This window comes from Motacilla alba, chromosome 2 (genome assembly GCF_015832195.1).
Source record: "Motacilla alba alba isolate MOTALB_02 chromosome 2, Motacilla_alba_V1.0_pri, whole genome shotgun sequence".
In the NCBI taxonomy this organism is placed as follows: Eukaryota; Metazoa; Chordata; class Aves; order Passeriformes; family Motacillidae; genus Motacilla; species Motacilla alba.
The window spans coordinates 51512663-51537535 of NC_052017.1; the positions used below are offsets into that span (position 1 = coordinate 51512663).

A 24873-nucleotide genomic window follows, 5' to 3' on the forward strand; every position below is an offset into this window, starting at 1 on the left:
GAGCAACAGGTTTTCTTCTTTTGGTGCCAGTCTGTGTTTCCTATAATGACACAGTTTCTAACAGATCTTCCCCTTCCATTCTCCCAGTCAGGCTCCCAGAAAAGCACTCTCAGCAGATGCTGCTGGAATGGCAGAAGATGCTGCTGCTATCTCTGTAGGGAAGGAAGGAGGCAGGCAATGAGCCACATTTTGATGGCTCCACCTCAACAGGGAATTGGCTACTGGTACCAAACCCAGAAGAGTAATTACTGGAAAATGGGAACTTGCTTGACTACTAATTCTCATTGCTTTTGCTGTTAAATATTTCTAGAACAGTGGAAAAACTAAAACTAAAGAATAAAATAAATTGTGGGGTTAGCTCAGAGCCCAAAGCTTTTAAGTAACAGTAGTAACCATCTGGAAGCAGGTGCCATAATCAGGTAATCAAAGAGCTTGTGCTTATTTTATATTTGCCCACAATTAATGTTCCATGAAGCACCATGAAAGAGTAAAACTGTGCTCTAAATTTAAATCTGGCGTTTACCAATCCAGCCAAAAACACTCCCTGTTCACACACTCCAGGCTATTTTTCAGGCTTAAAAATATTAGTCTAGTTGGATTGGCTCCCCCCTAGCTGCAAAATACTCTGTGTTCAGTTCAGGAGAAAAACAGATGTCGAATGGGAGCCCTAAAAACTCTTAGAATTTAAACAAAGAAGTGTCAGTTTGTGTCTGTAACATCTTTTTAACCATTTAGGCCTGGGAGAGTTCCCAACCGGAACTAGCTACCAGCTACAGGAAGAAATTACGAACTTAGAAAGCAATTTTGGCAGAGGAGCCCTCACTAGGTAGGTCCTCCTGATGCTCACAGTAATTACTTACCAGAGAGACAGCAATCAGACTATCAAAGGGAAAAAAAAACAACCCACTTTGGCATAGAAAGGCTGCAGCACAGAACACTGAAGGCAAATCAAAAATAGCTGCAAGATGGCCAGATTGTGGAACAAAATGCTAGGCTTTCCTTCAGCTCTGCCAGATGTTATCAACTGTATTTAAAACTCTTTCTTCCTGAGACTGTTGAATCTGGACACCTATCATTTTGTCTACACTGCAAAGGGAGAGCTTGCTAGCCTCCTTCCATGCACGAACACACACCTGTAAAGGTATTAGGAACCGAAACAGAACAGAAAGTGCTGTCATGCCATGTGTTTCAAAAGCACTTCTGTACACTGCAGCTGATTATGCTGTTGGAAAGGCTGAGGACATCACTCACTGCAGGAGGTGGATGCATGTTTGAGTTCAGTGCAATCCCTTGTACAAATTGCACAGTGTCCAAAAACCAGTGAAACAAAAGCTCAAAACCCACCCTTTTTTAGTGCCTTGGCCAAAGTAAGAAACCAGTGAAACTTGTTATGAGCAGTCTCTGACCTGATGCAGTGTTGACTGGTTGTCTGGTGTAAGACACATTAAAAGTAGGTTCTTCTACTAACGGAGGAGGGTACATCCGCCTTCGGATAAAGAAACCAGCTCCACAACAGAACAAAACTCCCATCATCAAAAGGAACCTAGGCAAAAAGAAGAGGGAAGTCAAAACCTGCACATTCAGGCAGCATTTAAATCCAGACAGTTTACAGAGAATACATCAGCCTACAACTTTTAATTTCTTAAACAGGCTGCCTCCTGAGAGCAAGTCTGTCATTTGGGATAGCACTCATGGAGCACTTATGGATGTCTTATGGACATCTTCAGTGATTAGTACTATTGTCAGTGTTCTCTGACATGTAGCCAAAAGTAAAACACACTTGAACTTTTCAAAAGTTCAGGTTCACACGTGACCTTGGCCACTGGGATGCTAAACTGAAATTCCAGGTCCGTACCGTTTCAAACTGCGCATCTTAGATGCAAGGCCCCAGGCTTACAGCATCCAGGCTGCTCAGGATGTTTGTGGAGTACAGAGAGGAATACTATTCTGCATTTGCCATTAAAAGAAGAATCTTAGATATTCTTGAATTAAGTCAACATTTTAATTTCAACTCCCATGGGAAATATGGTAGCTGGCACTTAAGTTCAAGCCAGAAGACTGAAGCATTCTGTACTGACAGCAACAAGCTTTGCTTTGTGCTTCCTACACAGGATATTACATTCTCCATAAAAAAAAGGACATTATTTAGCTACCATTCTGCTTCTCACAGCATCTTCTCCAACCTAATTAAACTGTCCTCATCATTTCCTTGCCCTGGTGCGGTGGAAACGGGAACATGCAGCAAGGGCACATCAGATCTTGGTCTTCAGACAGCGGCTTTCACTGTGTTTCCTTGCTCAGTTACCAGACACTCCAGTGACTCATGCAAGCTCTTGTAAATATGAATGGTTCTTCTGCCTGTAATTGCTGTCTTGTTTCAGGGCCTTTTACTGGAAGACAATGACAACTGTGCTTTTTTGGAAGGCAAGGAAGCTGGCCAGAGGCAAGCCTACACACCATGCTTATCTCTGGAAAATTCCCAGGTGGCTGAGAGGAAGAGTGTGGCACAGCATGGCAGCAAGAGTTACTTCATGCAAAGGCTCAAACTCTATTCTTGTTTCTACATTAGAAATGAGAGCAGAAGGACGTTCTTTTTCCCTGAGCCAATATTTATACATTCCCCTTTGGCAGTGTTCCTGCTAAGGATTTTTTTTCTGAACAGAAAAACAGAGATTTCCGACGTCACCCCAGGGATTGAGATACAGAGCTCTTCACTTATATCAGTAAGGATTGTACACTGAAATCCCACAGTCAGCTTTGGGAAATCTCTGTATTATGGTATACATCAGGCTTCTGTTTCTCACTGTTTATTTGTTTCAGTTTTGAAGGCTTTTTTAAAAATCAATCTGCCTGAGAAAAGGTTTTCTAGGGAGCCTTTCCTTTCTCTCAACTGTAATGAGAAGGTTTTATTCAGGTGCTTTCTTAAATTCCACTCCAAAAGGAATTTACCTTATTTTTTCATTATGCATATAACAGTGATTAGTTTAAGCTTTATCCAGATTATTGAGCTGCTGGTTTCACAAGCTCAATCTTTCTGCCTTCTTTTCCTTTGCTGTCATCTCCAGTGAAATCCTCACAGTCATAAATGTACTTCTCTTCCTTTTTAATTGAAGCCTCAATTCAGCTGGCAGGAATATATTACATCCTGCCTAAAAGCACAGTCCTGCTTACAGGATCCACTTTTAAAACTGAGTGCCCAAAACAACCAGGAAGAATGTTGCTGTTTGGTAGTAGCTGGGACAGGCACGAAGAATTCAGCAATTCCAGATAAAAGTGGAACCGCTGCTTGTACAAAGCAGCAGGATGCAGAGGCAGGAAAGGTCAGCCTGACATGATTAACCTCCTTTTCCAGTGTTTTCTTACTACATCAGGAGAATTTTATAAGGAAAAAACAAAATCTGTGCATTTCTATGTACACACACACCTTCCTACATACTTGCACCTACTGTACTTTAAAATACCAGGGCTGGCAATATCCTGATTTAAGTCCAACCAGCAAGATGAGGACAAACACAAAATTCCCAAGTGCCCTTCACCTACCAAAAATACCATAGTCGCTGGATAGAGAGAGCTCTTACACAGCATCTTGAGCCACAGCAATCCTCATAGGAGCGACATCTGCGGAGAAATAGAGAGACAGGGGTGTTGAGTGGCTGTCACTCAGATTAAAATGGCATCCCCAACCCTGACACCATTCACACCCCCAACCAAAGCATTATTTTAAGAACAAACTACCCTTGGCTGGATAAAGCTGTCAATCATATGTACGGCACAGCTTTATCCCTATTCAGGAACTTCTCCCATGTTATTGAAATTAACTTCCTATATACTTAATCTCAAACCCCCTCTAAAAGACCGAAAATGGTGTTCAATTCTATATAAAAAAGAGACAAGTTATAAAGAAAAGCAGTACCATTGTGTTTTCTTTCACAGTAAATGAATACTGCAGACCTCAACAGATGTTTGGAGTTTTATTCACAGGGACAAGAACTGCCAGAACAAAACTGCCAGACCACCCTTCCTTTGAAATCAGTATCTTCCAAGCAGAGAAACCACTGAGTGCAGAGAAAATTCCAATTGTACCATTATTTGCAAATTTTATGCCCTTTCTTCTCCTCAGAAGTTGCACTGGACTGCAACTGCCAGCAAGTCCCATTATTAAAGCAGCCTTTCTTCTAAAAAAACCCCACACTTCAAATTAATATTTCACATGCACAGAACATTTTCAAAGGCATTGCATCACCCGTCATTGTGAGCACAAGGTACCACTGCACGAAAAGCAAGCACATACATTAAGGGCAACCCCTAAAAAATTCCTATGGTAACTCCTATTCCCACACCAATGAAACCTACTTAGAAGGGAAAATGACCAAGTTAACACAGAATCTATGGTATGTTACAGACTTGAATGAAAATAAGCATATAGCAATAAGATTACCATATCCACACAGAAAAAGAAAAGAAGAGGTGATTACAACTGAATTGATCTTTTTAAGGGTATTCACATCTGTGTGCAGAATGCACATATTTATTCAAACATCTGATCTTGGACAGTTTGCTCAACTGCATGACTGTGCTCCCATATTTGTATGCAAACTAAAACCATGTCAATTGAATAATTGCACAGACAATTACACACTTACATGCTCAATTAACAAGGCTTCACTCAGAAAATACATTGTCACATAGGCTTCAGCCTCAAAGTGGGGCCAGAGGAGGATGTTCTATGGATACATAATCAGTTGTTTTGCAAGTGAAAACAGTTACATGCTCTTCTGATGACAAGTAAGTAGGATTTATTCAGGCAAGCCGGAGGATCTGACATGATCATCACGGCAAGATTCATTAAGAGACTCAGGCACCCAGTTTGAGACTTGGGCCAAGGAAGCTGCTCATGCCAAAAGAGAAAACACCCACTTTGCTGCCACTGAATATGAAAGCAACCCATCTGCAATTTTTCTTCTTTAAAGCTTCCCAAGACCCTGACAACTGCTCATACTCAAAGCTACCAAACCTCACATAACTACTAACAAGACTTAGCAAGTCAGCATTAACTTCAGTCCCCTTGGGACCAAGAAATTAGGTCTCCACAGTTGTTCCAATAGGAGCTTTCAAGACAAATGTTGAAGTCAAGGACAGATTCAGGTTCCTTACAAAATGGGCTGGGAACTGCTGTCCTCTGTTACACCAGTGCTTATGGTACCCCTTTGCTCTTCAACATGCTTTGGTTGGAGCACTTCAGCCGTGGTGATACGTACTTGCCCCCCTGGCTGATGCTGCACAGCAAAGATTTTGTTGGGCCAAAAAAGCAGGGAAGAAACTGAGCCCATAAATCTAGAAACCCTTCTTGAGTCCATTAGGACAAAAAGAAAAAGAAGGATTTTAGGAATGTGAACAGTCTTTATCTCTGCCTCCACACACTGGCTCTGTCAGTCCAGACATCTACATCTGACCACACATAGGACGGGGAGTGGAGGCCCCATTTTCCAGAGCCCCAAGAGCTTCACCTGTAATAAAACTGTGACTTTAGAGAGGTCACATACCTCCCCCATGCCCACCCTTGTCTTGCTTACTTTGCACCCATTTTCTCCAGAGCCAGAAAAGATGGGAAATAGCTATTTTAAAACACATAAGCATGGTCATTCAAACCACAAAAATTAAAGGAGCATCTGTAGAGGAATATAGTACCTCGATCTGTTTTTTATCTTTAAGTTATCCAGGTTACGAGTCAGCACCATTTTTAAAGTCTCAAAGGCTTAGCTTTTATTCCAGCCAAAGAGGCTGAAGCACCAGCTGGAAGGCAGAAAGGCTACACTGCTGAATATTTATGAAGCTCCTGAGGCCACTGACTGACAAACAAACAGGGCATCGAGTGAAGTTTCAGGTGACTGAACTTTCAAATGGTTGAAAACAATGATGTGAAGGATGGAGGAGAAGAGACTCCTCCATCGTGGCTCCAATTCCTGGCAGTCAGTAAGCTTTCTTACTGTAAAAGCCAGTAAGCTCAGTCAGCTCATCCCAGACTGACCACTGCATTTGCTGGGTAGGTCTGTGAAAGGAAACCAGTATAACAACCCTCACAACCCTTTGAGATCTGACACTGGTAACTTAATCTCTTTTTACCCATAAAACCAAAAAAAGTGCTTTATTCTGTGTGCCCTTGAGAATGGGCACATGTACCCATACTTAGGAGCATGGAATCAAGGCTGGGATCAAGGATGATGCCAACCTGCTGTCTGTACTCCCCACCACTTGACAGCAGCACCAAAAACAACTGGAAGAGCAAATATTCCATTTGCTGATACTGCCATCAGGCTACAGCAAAAGCTCTGCTGATCTCTTGTTTTTGATTCTACGCACTGTGGAAAAACAATACAACTCCTGACAATATTCATCCCAATTACATGACAATTAACTTACTTACAAAAGCCGTATTTATTAGCTGGCAAAAGTCAACAACAAAATCAGCTTATTAATGGAGTAACATGCAAGCTTAAGTATAATCAGTCTTTGATGTACTATCTCTCACTGCCTGATGGCAGAAGAATCACAGCAGAATTAAGACCCTGGTCCACTAAAAAAAAACATAATTAAGCACATGCACATGTATTTATTGATAGGTATGCATTTTCTTTAAATGGAATCCATACTTTGGCTTTGCTTTACAAGGAAGGACCAGTGTGCCTAATGCCAGTTGAACCAGAATGAGCCTTACTATCTATCAGAAGTGGACTGAACCCATTTCCAGAAGACTTTTCTAAAGTCAATTACCCTCTTTCACAGATCAGTGATGATCCCAAAAACTGCATTTCCCTAATTCAGTAATGTTCATTTCATTGATCAAAAGTTAACCTATGACACAGGATAAGACATAATTAGTTGCTTTGCTAATCTGCAACTTCACCAAGAACACAGCCTCCCTTTCAAAAACTGTGTGCAATGCGATTTATGATTTAGAAGATATATATTTTCATTCATAATTCAGTGGAATAAAAGAACTGTATGTGCATGTCCAATGTCTTGAACTGCTGGCACACCAAGGAACTGCTGTGTCACAGATCAAAGTTACACAGCGTGTCAGGTCACAGGGACACAGTTTTGCTCTGGGTTCACATTTTAATCATGGCACTGAACTTCCTTCCTTTATGGACAAGCAAAGCATAGTTTGTCATAAAGGTATATGGTATGGCCCAAACCTTACAAACCAACTCTTTACTTGCATGTGTTCTGTGGATAATAGCTGCTCAATAATATGGTCCAATAGCTCTTCTCCAATTATACCTGCATCTACACAGCTGGACAATTCCCTTCCTAGGAGAGCCGCTGCAGCAAAGAGCTGCATTTCCTACCACCACCACATCTCTGACATGGAAGCTGTAGTATTCTTAGGTTTTTTCTCTAGACGTTTTGCATCATATGGGCCAAAATCTGACTTAACATTTAAAATGTTTGACTAGTAATGTATTTTGGAAGAGTAAAAACAAAAGACAAATTGTCAATCCACATGTAGTGGCAGAAACACTACTGTAGACACAGAGACAGAGGATGAGTGGGTGAAATAAAACCACAACCCCACATCAACAACCAGATACAGTAAACTGCATCATCTCTAACCTCACCTTGCTCTGAAGACAAGCCTGACATGAATTCCAAAAAAAGGCTGCATACCAGTCAAAGGTTAAATGATTGCTGCAAGTATTTGTAAATTCTATGATACAAATTGGGATTCATTGAAACACAAGAACCACTGGCAGTGGGGGGGAAGATAACTAAAGGGAGTCAGGGAACTGTGTAAATGAAAATATAGCAGTAGACCAAAGCTAAGAACACAAAGGAAACATTTTGGGGGTTGGTTGTAGCATTAAATGAAGCTAAGGAAGTGCCGGATGCAGCCCTAATACTGGCACAGGCAAAAGACCAGAAGGAATCTTCATAAGAACTGTAAGGGATGAACTGCTGAGGCTGGGTCATCTCCAGGCAGATTCAATGCTGAGCCCTCAAAGTCAGAAGGTTCAGGTCTGCTCCCATGGAACAGATGACAGGAGACAGCTGAAGTGTGCATACACATTTACTTGTTCTAGGACAAAAGATGTTTTAAAAATAAAATAATCTAATCTGCTTGTGACTCAGATGCCAGGAACAGAGAAAAAAACAAATAAGGCTTGAAACAAAAAGAAAAAGCAGGCAATCACCACCACAAAGTGACTAGCAGAAACAATTCTGATGAAGCTCTGCGTCATGGCTGTGCTATCAATGAAGAGTGATGTCACTGAGGTACACTGCCACAAGACTTAGACCTGACAGACAAAAAATGGGGAAGATCAACTGAAGGTGTACCATGTAATTGAGAAAGTGCTCTTTTTCTACCAAGTTTACTGTAACTTTTATTCATTTCAGACATCTTGTAAGTGCGTTTCCATCTTTCCATAAAAAGCAGTCTTCAAGGCAAACCCATTGTCTGTACTGCTGTCTAAGGAAAGACACAGACTATTGGCCGCAGACATGGGGAAGACCACCACACAATGGAGGGGTTATCCCACAGAATCTGTTTTGCTTCAGGAGCCCACAGAACATGGAAATAGAAAGTCCAACTCTGCACTCAGGAGTCCCACCTAAGCAACTATTTCTGAGTCCCAAAGTGTTTTAATCTCTCTCCAGAAAGATGCCGCAACACAAAAGCCACATCCTTCCCCTGGCGTTCGCTCAAGTGCCTGAGGAGCAGTAAGACAGGCAAGGTCTTCGGCTGTAGGGAACATCTGTATTCCGGCCTTGGTCTTAGGGTCATCTGTGTCTCCTTGGCCTAATTTTCAGCAGACACAATTCCACAACAGTCACCTGCAGTTACAGGTTCTCAGCACCCAAAAGCATTTATCTTCTTATAAATAGCAAAGGTGATCTCTCAGCATATGCAGTAACAGTGCCTTGTCAAACACAGGTGTGATATGTGTGAATAGATAAGTTTATTTTAATAAATACAGCTGCTTCATAGATGAATGGAGCTGTGACCTCAGCGCGCATTTGTACTTAAGAGTAAAATCACTGCTACTGGTACCAAAGAGAGCACTAGAGAGATAGTTATCCAGGTACTTGGTAAATCACACAGCCCTTACGTAAGAAATGTAAGCCAAAAACAAAGGAAAAGGGCTGTCAGGTGATTTTTTTCTACAGAGTAGAAACAACTGAGACAGAACAGTATTTACTCAGATTAGTGTCCTGTCTGCTTTGACACAACTAAAATATCCTATAAGACAAGATACTTGGCTCCTGTCCTTCACACAGACGTGAAAAACAAGAGCAGGCAAAAGCTGAAAAAGAGTTTATTTCTCAATTACTCTTCAGGTGCAGAGCCTAGAAATACCATCTCTGTTCAAGAACTCAGCAGAATCCTCCCCCACTTCTGATGGGATGAAAAGTATTTGCTCAGGTGCTCCTATCAAACCAATCCTTCTCATAATCTTCTGCTACCCAATGGTTTACTATAACCCCAGTCCTCTCTTTCCAGATCCCAAGAAGAAAGCCACCCTGCAGAGGAACTCTCTTTGTTGTCTTGGAAAGTACCACTACGTGGCTTTCTGGCCAGCACATATCCATCTAGAATTTTTCTCTGCTCCCCTTGTGGCAGAAGCTAGCAAGAATTGCAGTGGCTTGGGCTTTGGCAGAATATGGAGCCTTAACGAGCCATTTTTCAGCACAGGCTGCAGGCTTTTCTTTCACAGAACAAAGCAGAGAAACAGCATTGCTTAAGGCTCTGACAAAAGTAAGCCATAGATAATGTGCATGACAAGTTTGAATTTTCTGGAGGTGGAATTGTAAATTTCTTGTTTCAACAGGAACAAGGAATTCTAGTTAATCATCAGGCCCCTTACTAAACAGATGATTAGTTCTTCGTATCTCAAGCTGCTCCCAGTGGGCAGGCAGTCCTACTGCATCTCATCCCTGCTCTGAGAAATCATAAGCAGTCTGCTGGCAGGGGGCGATGGGTATCCAGGAATTTGCTGTCTGCCTCAGTTTAAGATACTAAAGCATAGTAAACCTTTCTTTCCTGCACCAAGCCACTGCAGGATCAAATGCAGAGAAGGACTGTGTAGTAAATGGCCAGCTGTTAAGTGCCATCAGGTCTTTCTAAACTTTAATTCAGGGTCTCCCTACTTAGAAAGGGTTAGAACTACAAGATTACTTAGGCATCAGATGCACTTTGACACTGTCCACTGGAGCTCCAACCAGGTGTAACCTTTCCCACTGACAGGAAGGCAGAAGAAACTGATTCTCAGTCTCTCATTAGGGTTCTTGCCTGGGACATGGAAGAATTAAGACCTGATGAGTATTTCAAATCAAACACCTTCCACAGGAAAAAGTGAGGCTCACTCACAGTAAATCACAACTGTGGTTATCACATCCTCTGGAAATGAGATGGGGATGGGACTGGGTTCTCTGCTCCACCTCAGCCAGGGAAGGGTCTAGTCTCAGAGGAGTGCCCCACTAGAAGAGAGAGGATGCCCTCTTTCCCCTGACCTTTTCAGAATTAGAGAAGCAGCCCCCAACTCCAAAATCATCCTTTAAATCTGAAATTAGGTCCATCACCTGTTTGATGGCTTGTGAAGGTTGATATACTAAACACCTCTCCAGGACCTACTCTTAGCAAGTTGAGCTGGGTGTTAATTTGGCAGCCTAATTCACCCCAGATTGCTTTAGATAATCGATCCATTGAAGGAAATTCCAGTTTGTGGCAAGGCACCTACTGCTGGGTAACTCTAGGCTCTTATTTGGAGCAAGGAGTAAGCCCCTCCAAGGGCGCTGACTTCTGAAGCTTTGACTTTTTGCATCGCTACTGTTTAAGGCCGCAAAGGACTGAGCAATGGTGGTGGGATTCTGTTGCCTTTTATACAGGTGGCCTGATAATTACTGCTGTCTTCCTTCTCGACACAAACCGTGCACTTACGTTCTTGCAATGAACTACCTCTGCAAACAGGCCCTTCCTGGGGCTGCTCACCGCAAAAGTGAGCCCTGGCGTGAATCCAGGTCTCTGTGCCTGTACAGTGCCAGCTATTCAAGGCGCCTGAAAGCATGCAAAACTATTACACTGCCTCCCCTCTCCCTCCTCCCTGGTGGCTTCAAATCAAATGGAAGGATAAATCAGCAGCTATATTACTTCCCTAAGCACACACCTGCTGACACTTCATGCAGTTGTAATTGCAATGGAAAGCTACGTGTACCATCAGGAAAGCCAACTTAATTAACAGCAGTAAACACAAAAGGATGTGGAGCACAGACAATAGACACCATCATGCAACACACCCAGTGTCTGGTTTGGGGTGGTTTCTCAGCCTCTTGGACACATGTTGATGGAAGAACTGCCCTCTGAGCTATCTGAGCTACAGCAAGAGAAAAACACTTTTTAAATGTTATAATCTGGGACATTTTGCAGGTTCTTGATAGTGCACAGAATTATGGACTGGCCACAAAGAATATAAGGATTCACATTCAAAACACAGATGAGTATGGCTATGTGATAAATACAACAAAAATTAATCAGCAAAGTAAGAGAAGCATGTGAAAATGCACAAAAATTTTTTTCAAAACCCATGAAAAACAACAAACTTAATATATTCCTCATTCCTCTCTACAATAAGAAAAATAAATTACTCTTCTCATGCAGGGTAGGAACATGTCTTAAACATGATGAATACTAGCAAACATTTATTTTTTAGGTGTCCATTTGTGGTCTTATACTATTTCTAAATGAAAAATTAAACAGATTTCATCAACACAAATGTGTACATGTGCAGTTGTATGTGTCTGCTGCATGCAGTAAACTGGTTTCTATGGCCAAAATACACTAGCCTAAAAATACAGTACTTCCACCTGCTTTCAACATTAATTCAGGTCCTGCTTTAGATAAGAATTAGAAGATAATAATAGATGCCAGTCCTCTCTGTTCTGTTCTTCACATAATTACCAACAGCAATGGTTAACACTTCCTTCCAGAGAAAATGTTCATGTTTCTTTCTGGAGGTCTTTCACCGAGTAGCATACCTTTGAGAAGTCAAGACCTACCTAAGACAAGGAACCCAGGGCAGAACTCAGATGCAAAAAGTCAGTACTCAGGAGGTAGAAGATGATACAGGCTACCAAGGAGGCATTTAAAAATCATCACATATACAAGTAGGTGTGAAAAGCCAACTAGTAGTTGGAAGGGACACCGGGTCCAGCAAGAAGAGCTTCCACACTATGGAAGCCATCTGGGAATAAACAGAGAGTGGGAGATGTCATCTACCCCAGCTTCAGCACGGCTTTCCACACTGTCTCCCTCAACATTTTCCTAACCAAGTGCACACCTTACAGCCTGGACAGGCAGCTAAATGTGTTAAAAAAATCCCAAACAGAAACACCATGGTGAGGCTCAGAGAGCAGGGGATAATGGGTGTCCCTCCCTACAGGTGAGTCCTTTACTGACCCAGTGGCACCAGCCATAGCGTATCTACTGCTGTGGACACATGCCTACCACTCTCACTCAAAAACGTTCCTGCTGTTTTATAAATATGCCATGAAGCCTGGCAAGGAGAGGATTAGAAACATGCATCTGGAATTTATCACCTCATTAAAAGCCCCAGTATGATGGTAGCTAACAACTGAAGGAAAAATAAACAGAAAAGACCTATGGGATTGATCAGTCATACCAGGAAATACACTTTACCCTGCAGTGAGAGGAACATTCACAACCGTTCCAATCAAACTACTACTCATCAGCAAAACATAAAGCAGCCTTCCCTCTCCTATTCATGCCCAATTTAGAAATGGAAAAACAACTGGAGTATCTTAAGTGCTGCTGGCATCTGCCTACAGGGAAGGTGGTTTTGCAATCTAATGCATTCTCTATGTTACTATTCACATCATTGCCATGGAAGAAAAGTACCTTGACTGTTTCTTCTCCCAACCATCAGCACATCTGAGATAAGGCTGAGCTGGCTTACTTAAGTGAGAGTGGGATGAGGATACTTGTAGAGCATCAGTCAAGTCTCTTGAGACAGCTTTAAATTCTGAATCACTTTCTGTGCATCTACATAAGGAGACGTATGATCTAATTCTTTAAGCAAACTCAGGAACAACTCGGCTCCCTGCTTTTCCAAAGGATAACAATAAGACTCCAATGACTAATTCCTTTCTCTGCTTTATATTTGCTTACTTATTTTTCTAAGTCATATTAAAAAAAAAATTTTTTGCTGAAGTAGTAGAAAAGTATCTAACTGACAACAGTCTCTGGTGACTAAGGCAACAAGGACATGGAGAAATGGTTGGATGGGTTAGGGAAATAAGTTAAAAGCAGTCTTAGAAGTTGTCTGTATTAAGGACAGAAGACCAGCACATGTCTCTCAAATTCTTGGTAAGCTTTCCATGTTCACTTCTGGTCTGAAATAAGCTGTACCTTACACCCATGGGAGAGGGAAAAGATTTTGGAAAATTATCAATTTCTCAGTCTAGCCTTAAGAAATAGAATTAAATTTGGAAGAAACATGCTTGAATTAAACTAAAGCTTATTGATGATATATGAAGGACAGAATAACTATTTTCATTGGAAAAAAAAAATTTTAAAAAATACTAATACCATTAAATAATTGGACAGAAAGATGCATCATTAGTTCTGGAACTGTGATCTTCAACCTTTGCCCTAGCTGTTAAGAGGGAAGGCATAAAAGACAAGTTTTAAGAAAGTTTTGAACAATATCTCTAACAGATTTTTCTTTTAAAAATTATTATACTGGAAGGCATATTGAATTAAAAAAAACCTAAAAAAACTTAGGCTCCAAAAGAGGAACTGTCATATAATTTCAAGTTTTACCCACCCAAATCTAGCTGAATTTCCAGAACACTTCTTTTGTCACACTATTCCTCTGGCTTAGCAGACACATTCTTATCTGTCTTTGGATGGCTGAAGTAGAGCCTTTACAGGAAAGATAAAGTCAGCTATCTTGCCTTTAAACTTCCAAGAAAAGCAAACCACTACTTTATGTGACAGTCCACCAGACTTCTATTACTCTGGGTAATTTAAAGAGAGGCAGGCACCGTCTAGGAGGATGGGCCAGTTCAGGGATACCTCGGTCCCAGCATGCCACAGTGCATTTGTGAACACACACAGCACTTGGCATTTCTGAGCTGACATGCCAACCTTTTCATTATAATACCAACTGTCTCTGTGAGAGATGTGACATAGTGCCAGCATGGGACTGAAATCACACAAAAATCATTAAAAAGGATTCCATTGCTGGGTTTCTTAAGTCTCCAAAGATAGTCTTGAGATGAAAGGAGAGACTACATATATTAACTGGGGAGAAAAAAGTTTGCTCACAGAATCAGTGATAGAAACAAATGCGAACTCCTTTAAATATAAATCTAAATATATCTGCTTCGTATGGACTGTTGCTACAGAAATGGTGAGATAAAATAAAACCCGTTTCACTACAGCACATCCCAGACCTAGATTCCTACCAAGGAGGCACTGTCAGGACAAAGTTATGTATTACGCCTTTAGATAATTTAACATGTAACCATATGGTGATGGAGACGATGCTATTCATGCCTCCTCCCCCACAATATGCAGAATACTCCCTTCTTCCCATTTCACCAGTGTTTGCCAAAAACTATACCAAGCTGATTCAACACTGACTCGAATGTGCTAAAATGAACAACTTTCTGTGAGATTAGAAAATTGAATTAATTCAGTGAAGGGTCAAACAAGTGCTGAAGCAATGGGATTTCGCCCTAAGATATTGAGATTGGAGTTGTGCCTCTCCTCCACCACAAAGGTGTGAAAAGACAGCACAAGTAGGAAGCAGCTGGGGACCCTGAACAACAGAAACTGACATTGCAGAAGTAACAAAGTAGAACAGCCCAGGCATCGCAGACATGCAGACCTTCCTACTGCTTTGATGCATCCCCCCTTTAACCCTACTGGGCTCCCGTGCACTCAAAATACCCTCTTACCCATTCCTTCACTTGTCACACATAGTATCTGTCCTCTGAGATTTACCATCCCCAAATCCTTATTGTCTTTCCCTAGTGTTTCTTCTTGCCCACTTAAACTCATAATCACAACAACAACATTAGCATTAACGTGACACCATTAGCATTACCGTCATCACCATCGGGACAATGGCTGAGCACACACATCCTGCCCCTTCCCCCTTCCCTTTTCCATTTACTTGCACTATTCAGGAGAGTGGCAAGCACGACACTTTCATGCAATGACTTGGATAACACGGTGCTGCAGTAAGTACCACAAAACACACGATGACTAGTGACAGTCTTCTGATTGACTTGACAGTGTCAATACACAACAGGATTTTTTTTAAGGCCCTTTCTTTTGACGGAATCTGTGTATACACAAAGGGTCTGAACCAATACCCAATCTCCAAGTAGGCACCCCTTTGTATTGCCAAGGGAGACAAACATTATCTGTGAAAGCACATGGGCAGAAACGTAAGCAAAACACCAAGGTGATGATGAATAACACTGAATGATGATGACTCCTGAATGTCAAGGTACAGTGGGATTTTTGTAATTTTGTGACATCCCAGCTTCTTTCCCACATTGCAGAAAAGCAAAATAAAATGTAGGCGGAACCAAAGACCTGTTGTTATTAGCATACAAAGAAAATGAACTTATTTAAATTCCCCCATCTGTTTTGGCCAACCATTTATGAGTAATTCTCCATATTTCAGTCACCTGAAAAAAGACAGTTCTAGGCACAAACACTTCCTAAGCAGTTAATATCCAGATCACAGATGATTAAATCATGGTGTTTCATTCTTTCTGTGGGCTTTGTTTTGCAACTGGCTTCCTGGCTGCTTTTTGTCTCTAGCATTTCTCTCCAGCTTCTAGCAGATGAAGTGGAGGTGGAAAAGAAAAGGGAGGGAAGTTCTTGGGTAGCTCAAGGATTACAGTAATTTCCAATCCTTCAGCAAGAAAGAGCTTGCTCAGGGAACAGATAACCTAATGCTCTTCCACCTCGCTTTTTGCTTTTTTTTTTTTTAAACTTATGTTTGCAGTTGTTTACAATTATAAAGTTATACAACCCAGGTAGAAAGTTTACTACATTTATCACCCACATCGAATGTACCTCCCATCCACATGTTTCCTCCACTTTTTCTGTCAGTGCTGTGGGCAATATGAAACAGAAAACTGCAATTAGGGAGATCCTCAGTCATATGCCTACAGGTCACTAACATTTGGTTCATACCCAAGCTTGATGTGAATGTAGATGCTACTCATCAAAAGGACAGTTATGCCATGGACAACAAATCATCTCAACTCTCTAAAATAAACAACAGTACTAGCACAGGGACAAAGTTACTTTCAAAGCATTCTTGGTATTCTGTCTGATTACCTGTCCTTGCTCAAAACAAAGGGAGAATTGTCTTCACATTGGTCTACTTATGTTTCCTTTCAGTGTTCTGAAATAAGAGCTGTTCAAGTACTTGAGTTTTGTTTTCAGCTGGAAAGGTCATCAGGGGTGTGCAGCAAAATGAATCTGTACACTTTTTTAATAAGGAAAAAGGGAAAGAGACGGGTTACAGGGAAGGAGGGAAATTTACTGCATCTTCATTTTTGAATCTGCAAAAGTCTCAGATGAGTTATAGAAAAAGTATAATTAGTAGAAGAGTTACAGTCTAAGAGCCTACAGAATCTAATTCTCTTTCGAAAAAGAAAAGCAATGACTACTTACATATAATATGTAGGATATAATCCTTCAAAGTACCAGCAATGCTTTTTGGCCTCTGTACACTACAAAGAAAGAAAAATATGGTATTAATATTTACATAGGATGATTTATAGTTATAAACACAAGCTTAGAGTATTTATAAATACTGTGACTCCAAGCAGTTAGAAGAGGTTTATATTCCCAAAGATTTCTCAATCCAGATACGCACAGCAAGTGGGAAGTTGGTTCACATAAATGGCAGCATGTCCTGCCAGGATTCAGATCCCTCACACAGGGCTTTGTCTGCAGGGCCCCACCAGCTTCCCACAGTTCCCGAACAAAGTCAGTACATTTGGCGCAGACCCAGGATCCAGCTGCGTGTGTTCCCTGGCAGAGCTGCCGCCTTAAAACCATGGACAACTTAAGAGCCCGTGGCAGTTGTAGCCCTTTACGTGACATCCAAGGCACAAGCAATTTGATGATACTATGCATATGACTACACAGTAAATTCAAAAGTTACAGGGAATTATTCATCTTTCTGGAAGTGTGTGGCATGCAGAGCCAGGCTCAGGAAGGAACAGAATGGAGAACCATCTATCCCATCTCCTACAGCTTGGAAATGTCTCAAGTGTTCATTAAAGTAGCGGGGAAAGGAAACTGCTTTCTGCAGCTCAGGGGTATTGTTCTCTTTTGCAGATTGCTGGTGTATCCCTGTGAAAGGACAGGGACAGGCATTTCCTCAGCACATGTGTGCCAGCAACATGAGAAGTGCTCATCCTTACGGGCACTGCCAGAGCACAGGTGGCAGCTCCAAACAACAGCAGCCCCTAATAAAGAAAACCGTACGTCAAGCTCAAACTCTACAAAATGCACAAAATATTTCTGTGTGTCCCACTGACATCACTAGCACAAAATGCCATCTTCACTGCAGACACAGCTTGAGCAGCTCCCCTGCAAGCTGTATTATCCCATCACTCATGGGCAGGGCATTGTGGGACGCCCACTGCAGAGCAGTGAGGAGTATCTGAGGTTTTAGCAACAATTCCCTCAGCTGCTCACACCTGACACCCAACGACAGAGAGCCATTGGCACGCTGCCAGCGTTTGGATCATTCTTCATGTTCACTTGGCAGCTCACCTTTAAATAATAGCTCGTTTAAGTTTATTAGCCTTCCCAAATCCCAGAATACTAAATGAATCCAGTTAAGACAAAGACAAAGTAGTTTTAGATCCTTGAGTCTCACTCTTCATGAATAAAAAAGGCTGCAAACTCTTTAATGAGTGTCTGATGAGCTAAATCACAGACAGATCAATTACAGCCTGTGAAGACGAACTGCTATGGATTAAATTGTTAAGAGTGGTACAGGAGATTGGGGGAGGAGGAGAAGATGCTTTTGATGCATGTGATGAGGCTTTCTTCTAGAAACACAACAGGCTCACACCAGTCTTGGAGATGCACAAGCTTTAGCTTATGCTGGAAGGATCAGTCCTCTCTACCTAGGATAAACACAGCAGAAATCTTGTTCCCCTCTCAAACTGATGCCATGGTCCAGGCAGTACATTCAGGAGGACTCTTTAGCTTCTACTGGAGCAAGCGGTGTTCAGAGAGCCATCTCTGCATTCGCCCTTATTCCCTCTTTGTCCCCCTCCTTCAAAGCTTCCAACTTTTTAACCCTTCCTTCCAAATATTTTCACCACCCAGCTGTTTCCTCTTACTGTAAAATTAGAAATATGTCAAGTTTCTCTCCATAACACCATGCAAACCTACATGCATTGAAAAACCCAGTAGGCATGCTGCCAAGTCACTGAAAAATACTTTGGCTCTTCACCTTTGAAGGCTGTAGATCAGCAAACATTGGCTAAAATCCCAGTGTCTGCAGGTCAACCCCCTGGGAAGCCTCATTTCAGAGTACAGCTTGGGGCGGCGCTGCCATTAAATGTTTTTCCTTCCTGCTTCTCGCCCAGTATGAGTCACCATTTACCTCAACAGCCTTGAAGCTTTTTGTCAGTCTCAAGCATTTTAATTGATGTTTTCCCAGAAATGTTTCTGAGCACGTGGAGCCTGCACACCCTCTGTAAGTGTAAAGCAGACATTTATATTCAGCACTCTCCCCCCATATTTTAATCTGCTTTACAAGTTCTAAAATGAATTGGGAAGATTCCACCTTCCAACATCTCCCTAACAGTAAGATTTCTGTTTCTGCCCCTAAATAATTCTCTTTTTCAGACAGCCAATATGCTTACTGCTGTCACAAGAAAGGCTCCAGCCTGGGAAAGTTCCTTCCAGCTTACAGGGCTCAGATACCTGCTCTAAACATCCTTTAGTGTCCAGATTGGCCCTGGAAGAGCAGGCACCAATCCCAGTTCTGCCTTTTTTCAATATCACAGTGCTATGAATACTGCATGGCAGTTATTCAGCTCTCCTACATGGGAATCAGGCAAAAAAAATGAAGTGGACCTCAAATGTGAGCAGCAGAGCCAAATCTGATCCACATGACATGTCAGACAGATTTACACGCACAAGGGCAAACCGCCGAGCTCCCTGCTCAGTTAAACTCCCACCCATCTCCATGGCAACTTTACTCCAGTAAAGCCTGACACAAAGCAGGCGGCTACTAACCACCCTCTCTACTGCTGGTTAGCAGACTTGGCAGGAATTCGCTGCTGAGAACCAGTCGAGAATGTCACTGCCACTGAGGATTTGAGTGCCTTTAGCACTCAGGCCCCAGAGAGATGAACAGGGGTCAGGGTACAGATTAGCTTTTCCCACCCCACACACATCCTCTGAAGAAGGCTATGATAATCCGCCTCTTGCCAAGACCCAAATTATTCTTCTGAGTGGTATTGGCCTCAACAGCTAAGCTGGTGGAGAGCCACACAAGAGTAAGAGGAGACATATGCCATCAGCATCAGGCTCTCAGCCTTTGGAGAGCCATGTCCTTGTAGTTGTTGGGAGACTATTAAATCCTCAAGAAACCACAGCTGGCAGGAACTCACTGCAGCCCACAAACCAGACGCAAAGGGAAGATTAGTCATATTGCTGCCATACAATAGGACCTCACACATCAGGATGGGTGCCCACTCTGCCAGCTCCCATATGAAGACAGGCTGTATCTCAGACTTTCTAACAAGCATTCATTCATGTATTTAAAAAGCCATTTACCCATTCACTAATAGCCAAAACAGCGTGTCTACGGTTTTATAACTAAGATTAGGTACAGCCCTACTGATACTTCCAGCTTTTCTAGGGAAAGGACTACGGCACATTTCTTTTATAAAATTCTCCCCTATATGCCCTTTAAGAATTTGGCACAGCTATAAAAAATAAATATGAGAGTACATTCATTTTTAAAACAAATTATGCAGGTCTAATTAGGTGTGCATATGTAATCTTTAGAGAATTAATGGTATGTGAATTAGCCAGATGCTTGAATACATTCCTTAAGTTTGCAAAGAAAAGGAGAGAAAGAGAAAAAACACAAGACTTGCTTTTTTGTTCGTCTGATTTTAAATAAATCAGCATGTGTCTTGTAGCCTGTTTTCTCTGCAAGACTGTTGCAATGTGAATTGTAAGCTGTCCTTTTCTGTGGCCTCTAAATTATTTCAGATTTCCTTTTAAAAAGGACACCTGCTTCCTGCCACAGATTGATATTGCAAATGTTACGGCTGCTAGTAAGAACAATGAGAAATAGGAGTTACTAAAACGTTAGCCAAAGACTGGTTTTGATCACACCATAAAATACAGAACACAAAATACATATGTATGCACATGGTGTGGGGGATGCTACAGCAGGCAGCCTGCTCACTGAATGTCGGGTGGTACTCCACAGATAGGCTTTGCAGGATTTACAGAAATACTCTCTCTAGCAGGAATATCCTCCACATTGCACATCATCATCTCTCAGCCCACAGGACAACAAAAAGAAAATAGATCCGATCAATTAATTACTCTTTGTAATTAAGAGATTCACAGCCAGTGCCTTCAGTGGAGGTTTGGAAATTAATAACAAAAAAGTAAAAGCAAATAAAGCCCCATATGCATATTCCAGCATGTGTACAGTCCATTTCTGTTGGGTACCACTGGAAAAAGCAGCCTGCTGTGGACAGCCATGCCTGTGGAGGGCAGATGGAGGGCGATTGCTATCTGTATGCTGAAGGAACATCCAGAGTGAATTTGTGACATCTGCTCAAAGCCAGATTCTGGAGGAGGCTGTTATCAGTCACAAGGCCGATGAAAACCTACCAGTTACCAGCAACTGAGGGTGAGCCTTTCTCTTCCATTATGTTCCATTACAGTTATAAGGATCCAAAACAGATTCAGAAGAACAAAAACAGTATTTAACAGTGACCTGCCATACTGATATGATGGATATGGCTTCTGGTATTCTGGGGTGACCTGCTTAGTGGCTGTAACCTGCCACTTAGCTGAGTATATGTTATACATTTTTAGGGTTCAATATGATCCATATGCCAGTCTGTAGCTACAGCCTCTGAGGCTCAGCTTGGATTAATACACAGATTAACAGGAAGAAGGAGCTAGAAGTATATTTGACAAGTACAATGCTAGAAGTAGGTTATTGTTTCTGAACATCAATCAATCTTATTCCAACACTGAGCCAGAACTCTGTCTTCCATACTGCTGGATACAACTAAAAACTGAGAAAATGGGAAGGACAACACCTTTCTCACCATATGGCTCCACAGCATCTGAGAAACAGCTATCTATACCTGCTGCCTCTCTCACAGAAGGCCACTTGAAAAATTCAGCTCTTCCCTGGTTTTATTGGCCACTGCATGTGGCAAATACTTGATGAAGCCCATACAAAATGAAGATAAAGTCTACGGTGCAACTCCAGACTAAATAAGCAGTTCCAGAAGTCACATTATTGGCTCCAAATCACAATGTTTTATTGCATCTGACCTTTAAAACTGCATCAGTTTTCAGAACACTATCCCTTTCAGTGCCTAGACAAGAGCTGGAAGCATTATGAGATACAAGCTGGGCTGTATCAGAAGAACTTCTGTGTGCTGAAAGTTTGAAAGACTGTATGTGCAGACACAAGAATATGAGGCATCCTGTTCTTCTATTGCCAAGAAAAGGGCAAACTATCCATTAAAGTAAGAGACAGCATATCCTGAATCTGGAAAGTGCAGCCTAAGGGTGAAAACAGTTTGCTAGAGAAAACACATTTTGTTTTAGCCTTCCTGAATCCATCAAAAATCATTCCTACTTCTTCCCTGGTGATGCTAACAGCTGAGGGTGAAAGTTGCCCATCTGCAAAACTATTCCAAGACACTGAGTTAGCAAGCCATGTTACCAGTGATTTCAACATATATCTTTGTTGCAAGAGACAGGAGCAACTTTTACTAAAACTCAGGATTATGTTAGGGTATTTTTATTTAATGAAGTAATGACAACACATCAGGAAGCTCTTGTATAAAAGGATGTCAATCCTTTATCAAGCTTTCCCTCCCATTTAACAGTAAACAGAACAAATACTATTTCGGCTGTACATCTCTTTCGCCAACGCCAAGATTACAAAGTCATGTAATTCACAGTATAAATAATTATTTTCATATATTTCATAAGGAAATTAAATGGTTTTGGTTAAAACCTTTTGGTTAAGACTTTTTGTCTGTTCTCCAAGAAGGAAGCGAATATTTCTGATAATAGGATTCATAAAAGAAACAACTTTTCCACCTTGAATTAATCAGTGTGTGTTTTGCAACAGCAAAAAATTTCAGCAAAACATCTAATTCTTATTACTTCTTGTGCTGTTCAGAGCACATGTATTAATCATCATATTTTTATTTAGAATTAATGTGGGTTTAGCATTAGATAGCTTCCCATCACAAAGCATTATTTCACATTTAGATCTATTAACCTTTTCCAGAGAGGAAATACAAATATCCCTTTGTTCCAGTTCACCATTTCATTTCAGGAACCTGACTCATTTATTTGTTTAATTTTGGTTTTTTTTTTTTTGTTTTTTTTTTTTTTGGCCATTATGCAGCAAATTGCAAATGCGCTTCAGTCCCAGAACAATACAATTTCAATTGAATATAATTCCTTCATCTACATACAAGGGGAAAAAAAAGGAAGAAATAAAAGGCAAAGCAAGGCACCCTTATTTTTCAGAGGCCACGCCAGGGAGGGTGCGGGGCTGGCGCTCAGCACCGCGGACAGCGTCCTCCCTCCCTGCAGTGGCCCGGGGCCACTGCACCTTCCACACAGCCCGACCCGGGCAACAAATCATCTATAGCAAACCTCACCCAACACATCAGCTCTCAGCTCTCCCTCCGCTCTCACCTACACCTGCTAACAGTAGCCACATCTACTAATTATCTCTTTGCATGTGTGAGCACTTCCATGAGAAATTAATAAGCACAACTACCATAGAATCACGGAACATCGCAACTTGGAAGGGCCCCATAAAAATCATTTAGTCCAGGTCCCTGTTCCTCACAGGACTATCTAACATAACACCATATGGCTGAGAGCATCATCCAGATGCTCCTTGAACTCTGACAGGCTTGGTGCCACAACCACTTCCCTGGATAGGCTGTTCCAGCAATCTTCTCAGTGAGGAACCTTTTCCTAATGCTCACTCTGAACTTCTGCCAATGCAATTTCATCCCCTCACGTCTTACTGCTGGTCACCAGAGAGAGATTAACACCCCTCCTTGCACTACCCCTCTTGAGGAAGTTACAGACTTCCATGAGATCACCCCTCAGCCTTCTTTTCTCCACACTCCACCAAACCAGTGATCCCAGCTGCCTCCCATTACGTCGTGCCCTCAAGGTCTTTCACCACCTCAGGCACCCTCCTGCTGACACTCTCCATTAATTTTATGTTCTAATATTGTGGCACCCAAAACTGCACATGAGACTCCAGGTGGAGCCACACCTTTCAATGCAGTGTAGAGCAGGATATTGGACCAGCTTCCCTGGACCAGCTGGCAATGCTGTGCTTGATGCATCCAGGGCACAGCTGGCCCTTTTGGCTTCCAGGGCATACTGCTGACTCATATCCAACTTCACATCAACCCAAACCACCATTAGACTGCCTTGGATGGAACAGCTGTGCTCAGTCTTTTTCAAACTGTTTGGAAAGCATAGTTATGACAGTTGCCATAGTTGTATGAAATAGCCAGCTCAGTTCTACATCAGAATGTCAAACCACATGCTTACAAAAGTGCCAAGAGAGCCTCAGTATCAGAGAAGTTTAGGACTTGCTTTACTTTCTTTCCTTCATTTCTACACCCATGAATGCAGCAATAATTGCACAAACATAAATGGTGGGGAGTGGGGGAGTTTAAACCTTCCTGGTGGAATTGACCTAGCGCTGGAAGTTCTAATGTTAGACCTGCAAGAAAGCATGAGCCATGCCACAAATACTGAAGGCATTTTCACCCAAGAAAAGCAAAACAGACTTAACATTCCAGTGGAGCCTCTGCAGCTTCCAGGGGGTAGTGGCAGACTTTTTTTGTTCCAACTGCAAGGAAACATATGTAACATTTTCCCAATTCCACTTGCAGAGGCTGATCCATTCCAAATAGTACTGGACAAGTTCCACAGCTCCAAAATTGAATTTAGCTTCTGCAATTATTCTTTTTCCTTTTATATGTGCATGAGAAATAAAACCAAGGGTACTATTATTTGCATTCTTTAACTACAGAACAAGTCACATCATAAAACAACCCATAAAGTAGGGTGCATGGGAGGAAGGGATCACTTGTCAGGAACTGAAAGGAAGACCATGCCAAGAGTGAGGACATCACTATTTCCACCCTCAGTCTCTTTAAAAATGAAACAAACCTAAATGAAATTTTTCATATAAAATGATTCAGCGGTACAATGTTTTTACTTTTATGCCTCTAATGAGCACCATGAACACAGACACCAAACCAGCTTTCCTTTGACTAAGAACTGGAAGCTTGGTCCATCTCCAGCCTCGACCCTGAATGGGCCCTTCCTGCTGGAGGGAACTGATGCTATTTAGGGTACTACTAAGGGAAAAGTCTAGTTTTAGGTTTCCCCAGTTTTTATCTAAAATTACGCCAGTCCATGCTGAAGTGGCAAATTTGCCTGTTTCCTACATGCATTTCGTTCTTCCACTTTACAATCCCAAGAATGGAAACAGCCCTTAAATTACCTAGTACTTAAATCCTCAGGGG

At 41.8% G+C, this 24873-nt stretch overlaps 1 protein-coding gene across 1 annotated transcript in view; it reads right to left on the reverse strand.

Annotated features, from left to right (window-relative positions):
• The window catches only part of VOPP1 (VOPP1 WW domain binding protein), a 61825-nt gene that overhangs the window by 1345 nt on the left and 35607 nt on the right, over window positions 1–24873 (reverse strand). The window contains exons 2-4 of the mRNA XM_038125941.1: window positions 16721–16779; window positions 3541–3618; window positions 1407–1543 (exon numbers count right to left, since the gene is read on the reverse strand). Of these exons, the coding sequence (XP_037981869.1) occupies window positions 1407–1543; window positions 3541–3618; window positions 16721–16779 (274 nt within the window). The remainder of the gene's footprint in view (window positions 1–1406; window positions 1544–3540; window positions 3619–16720; window positions 16780–24873) is intronic.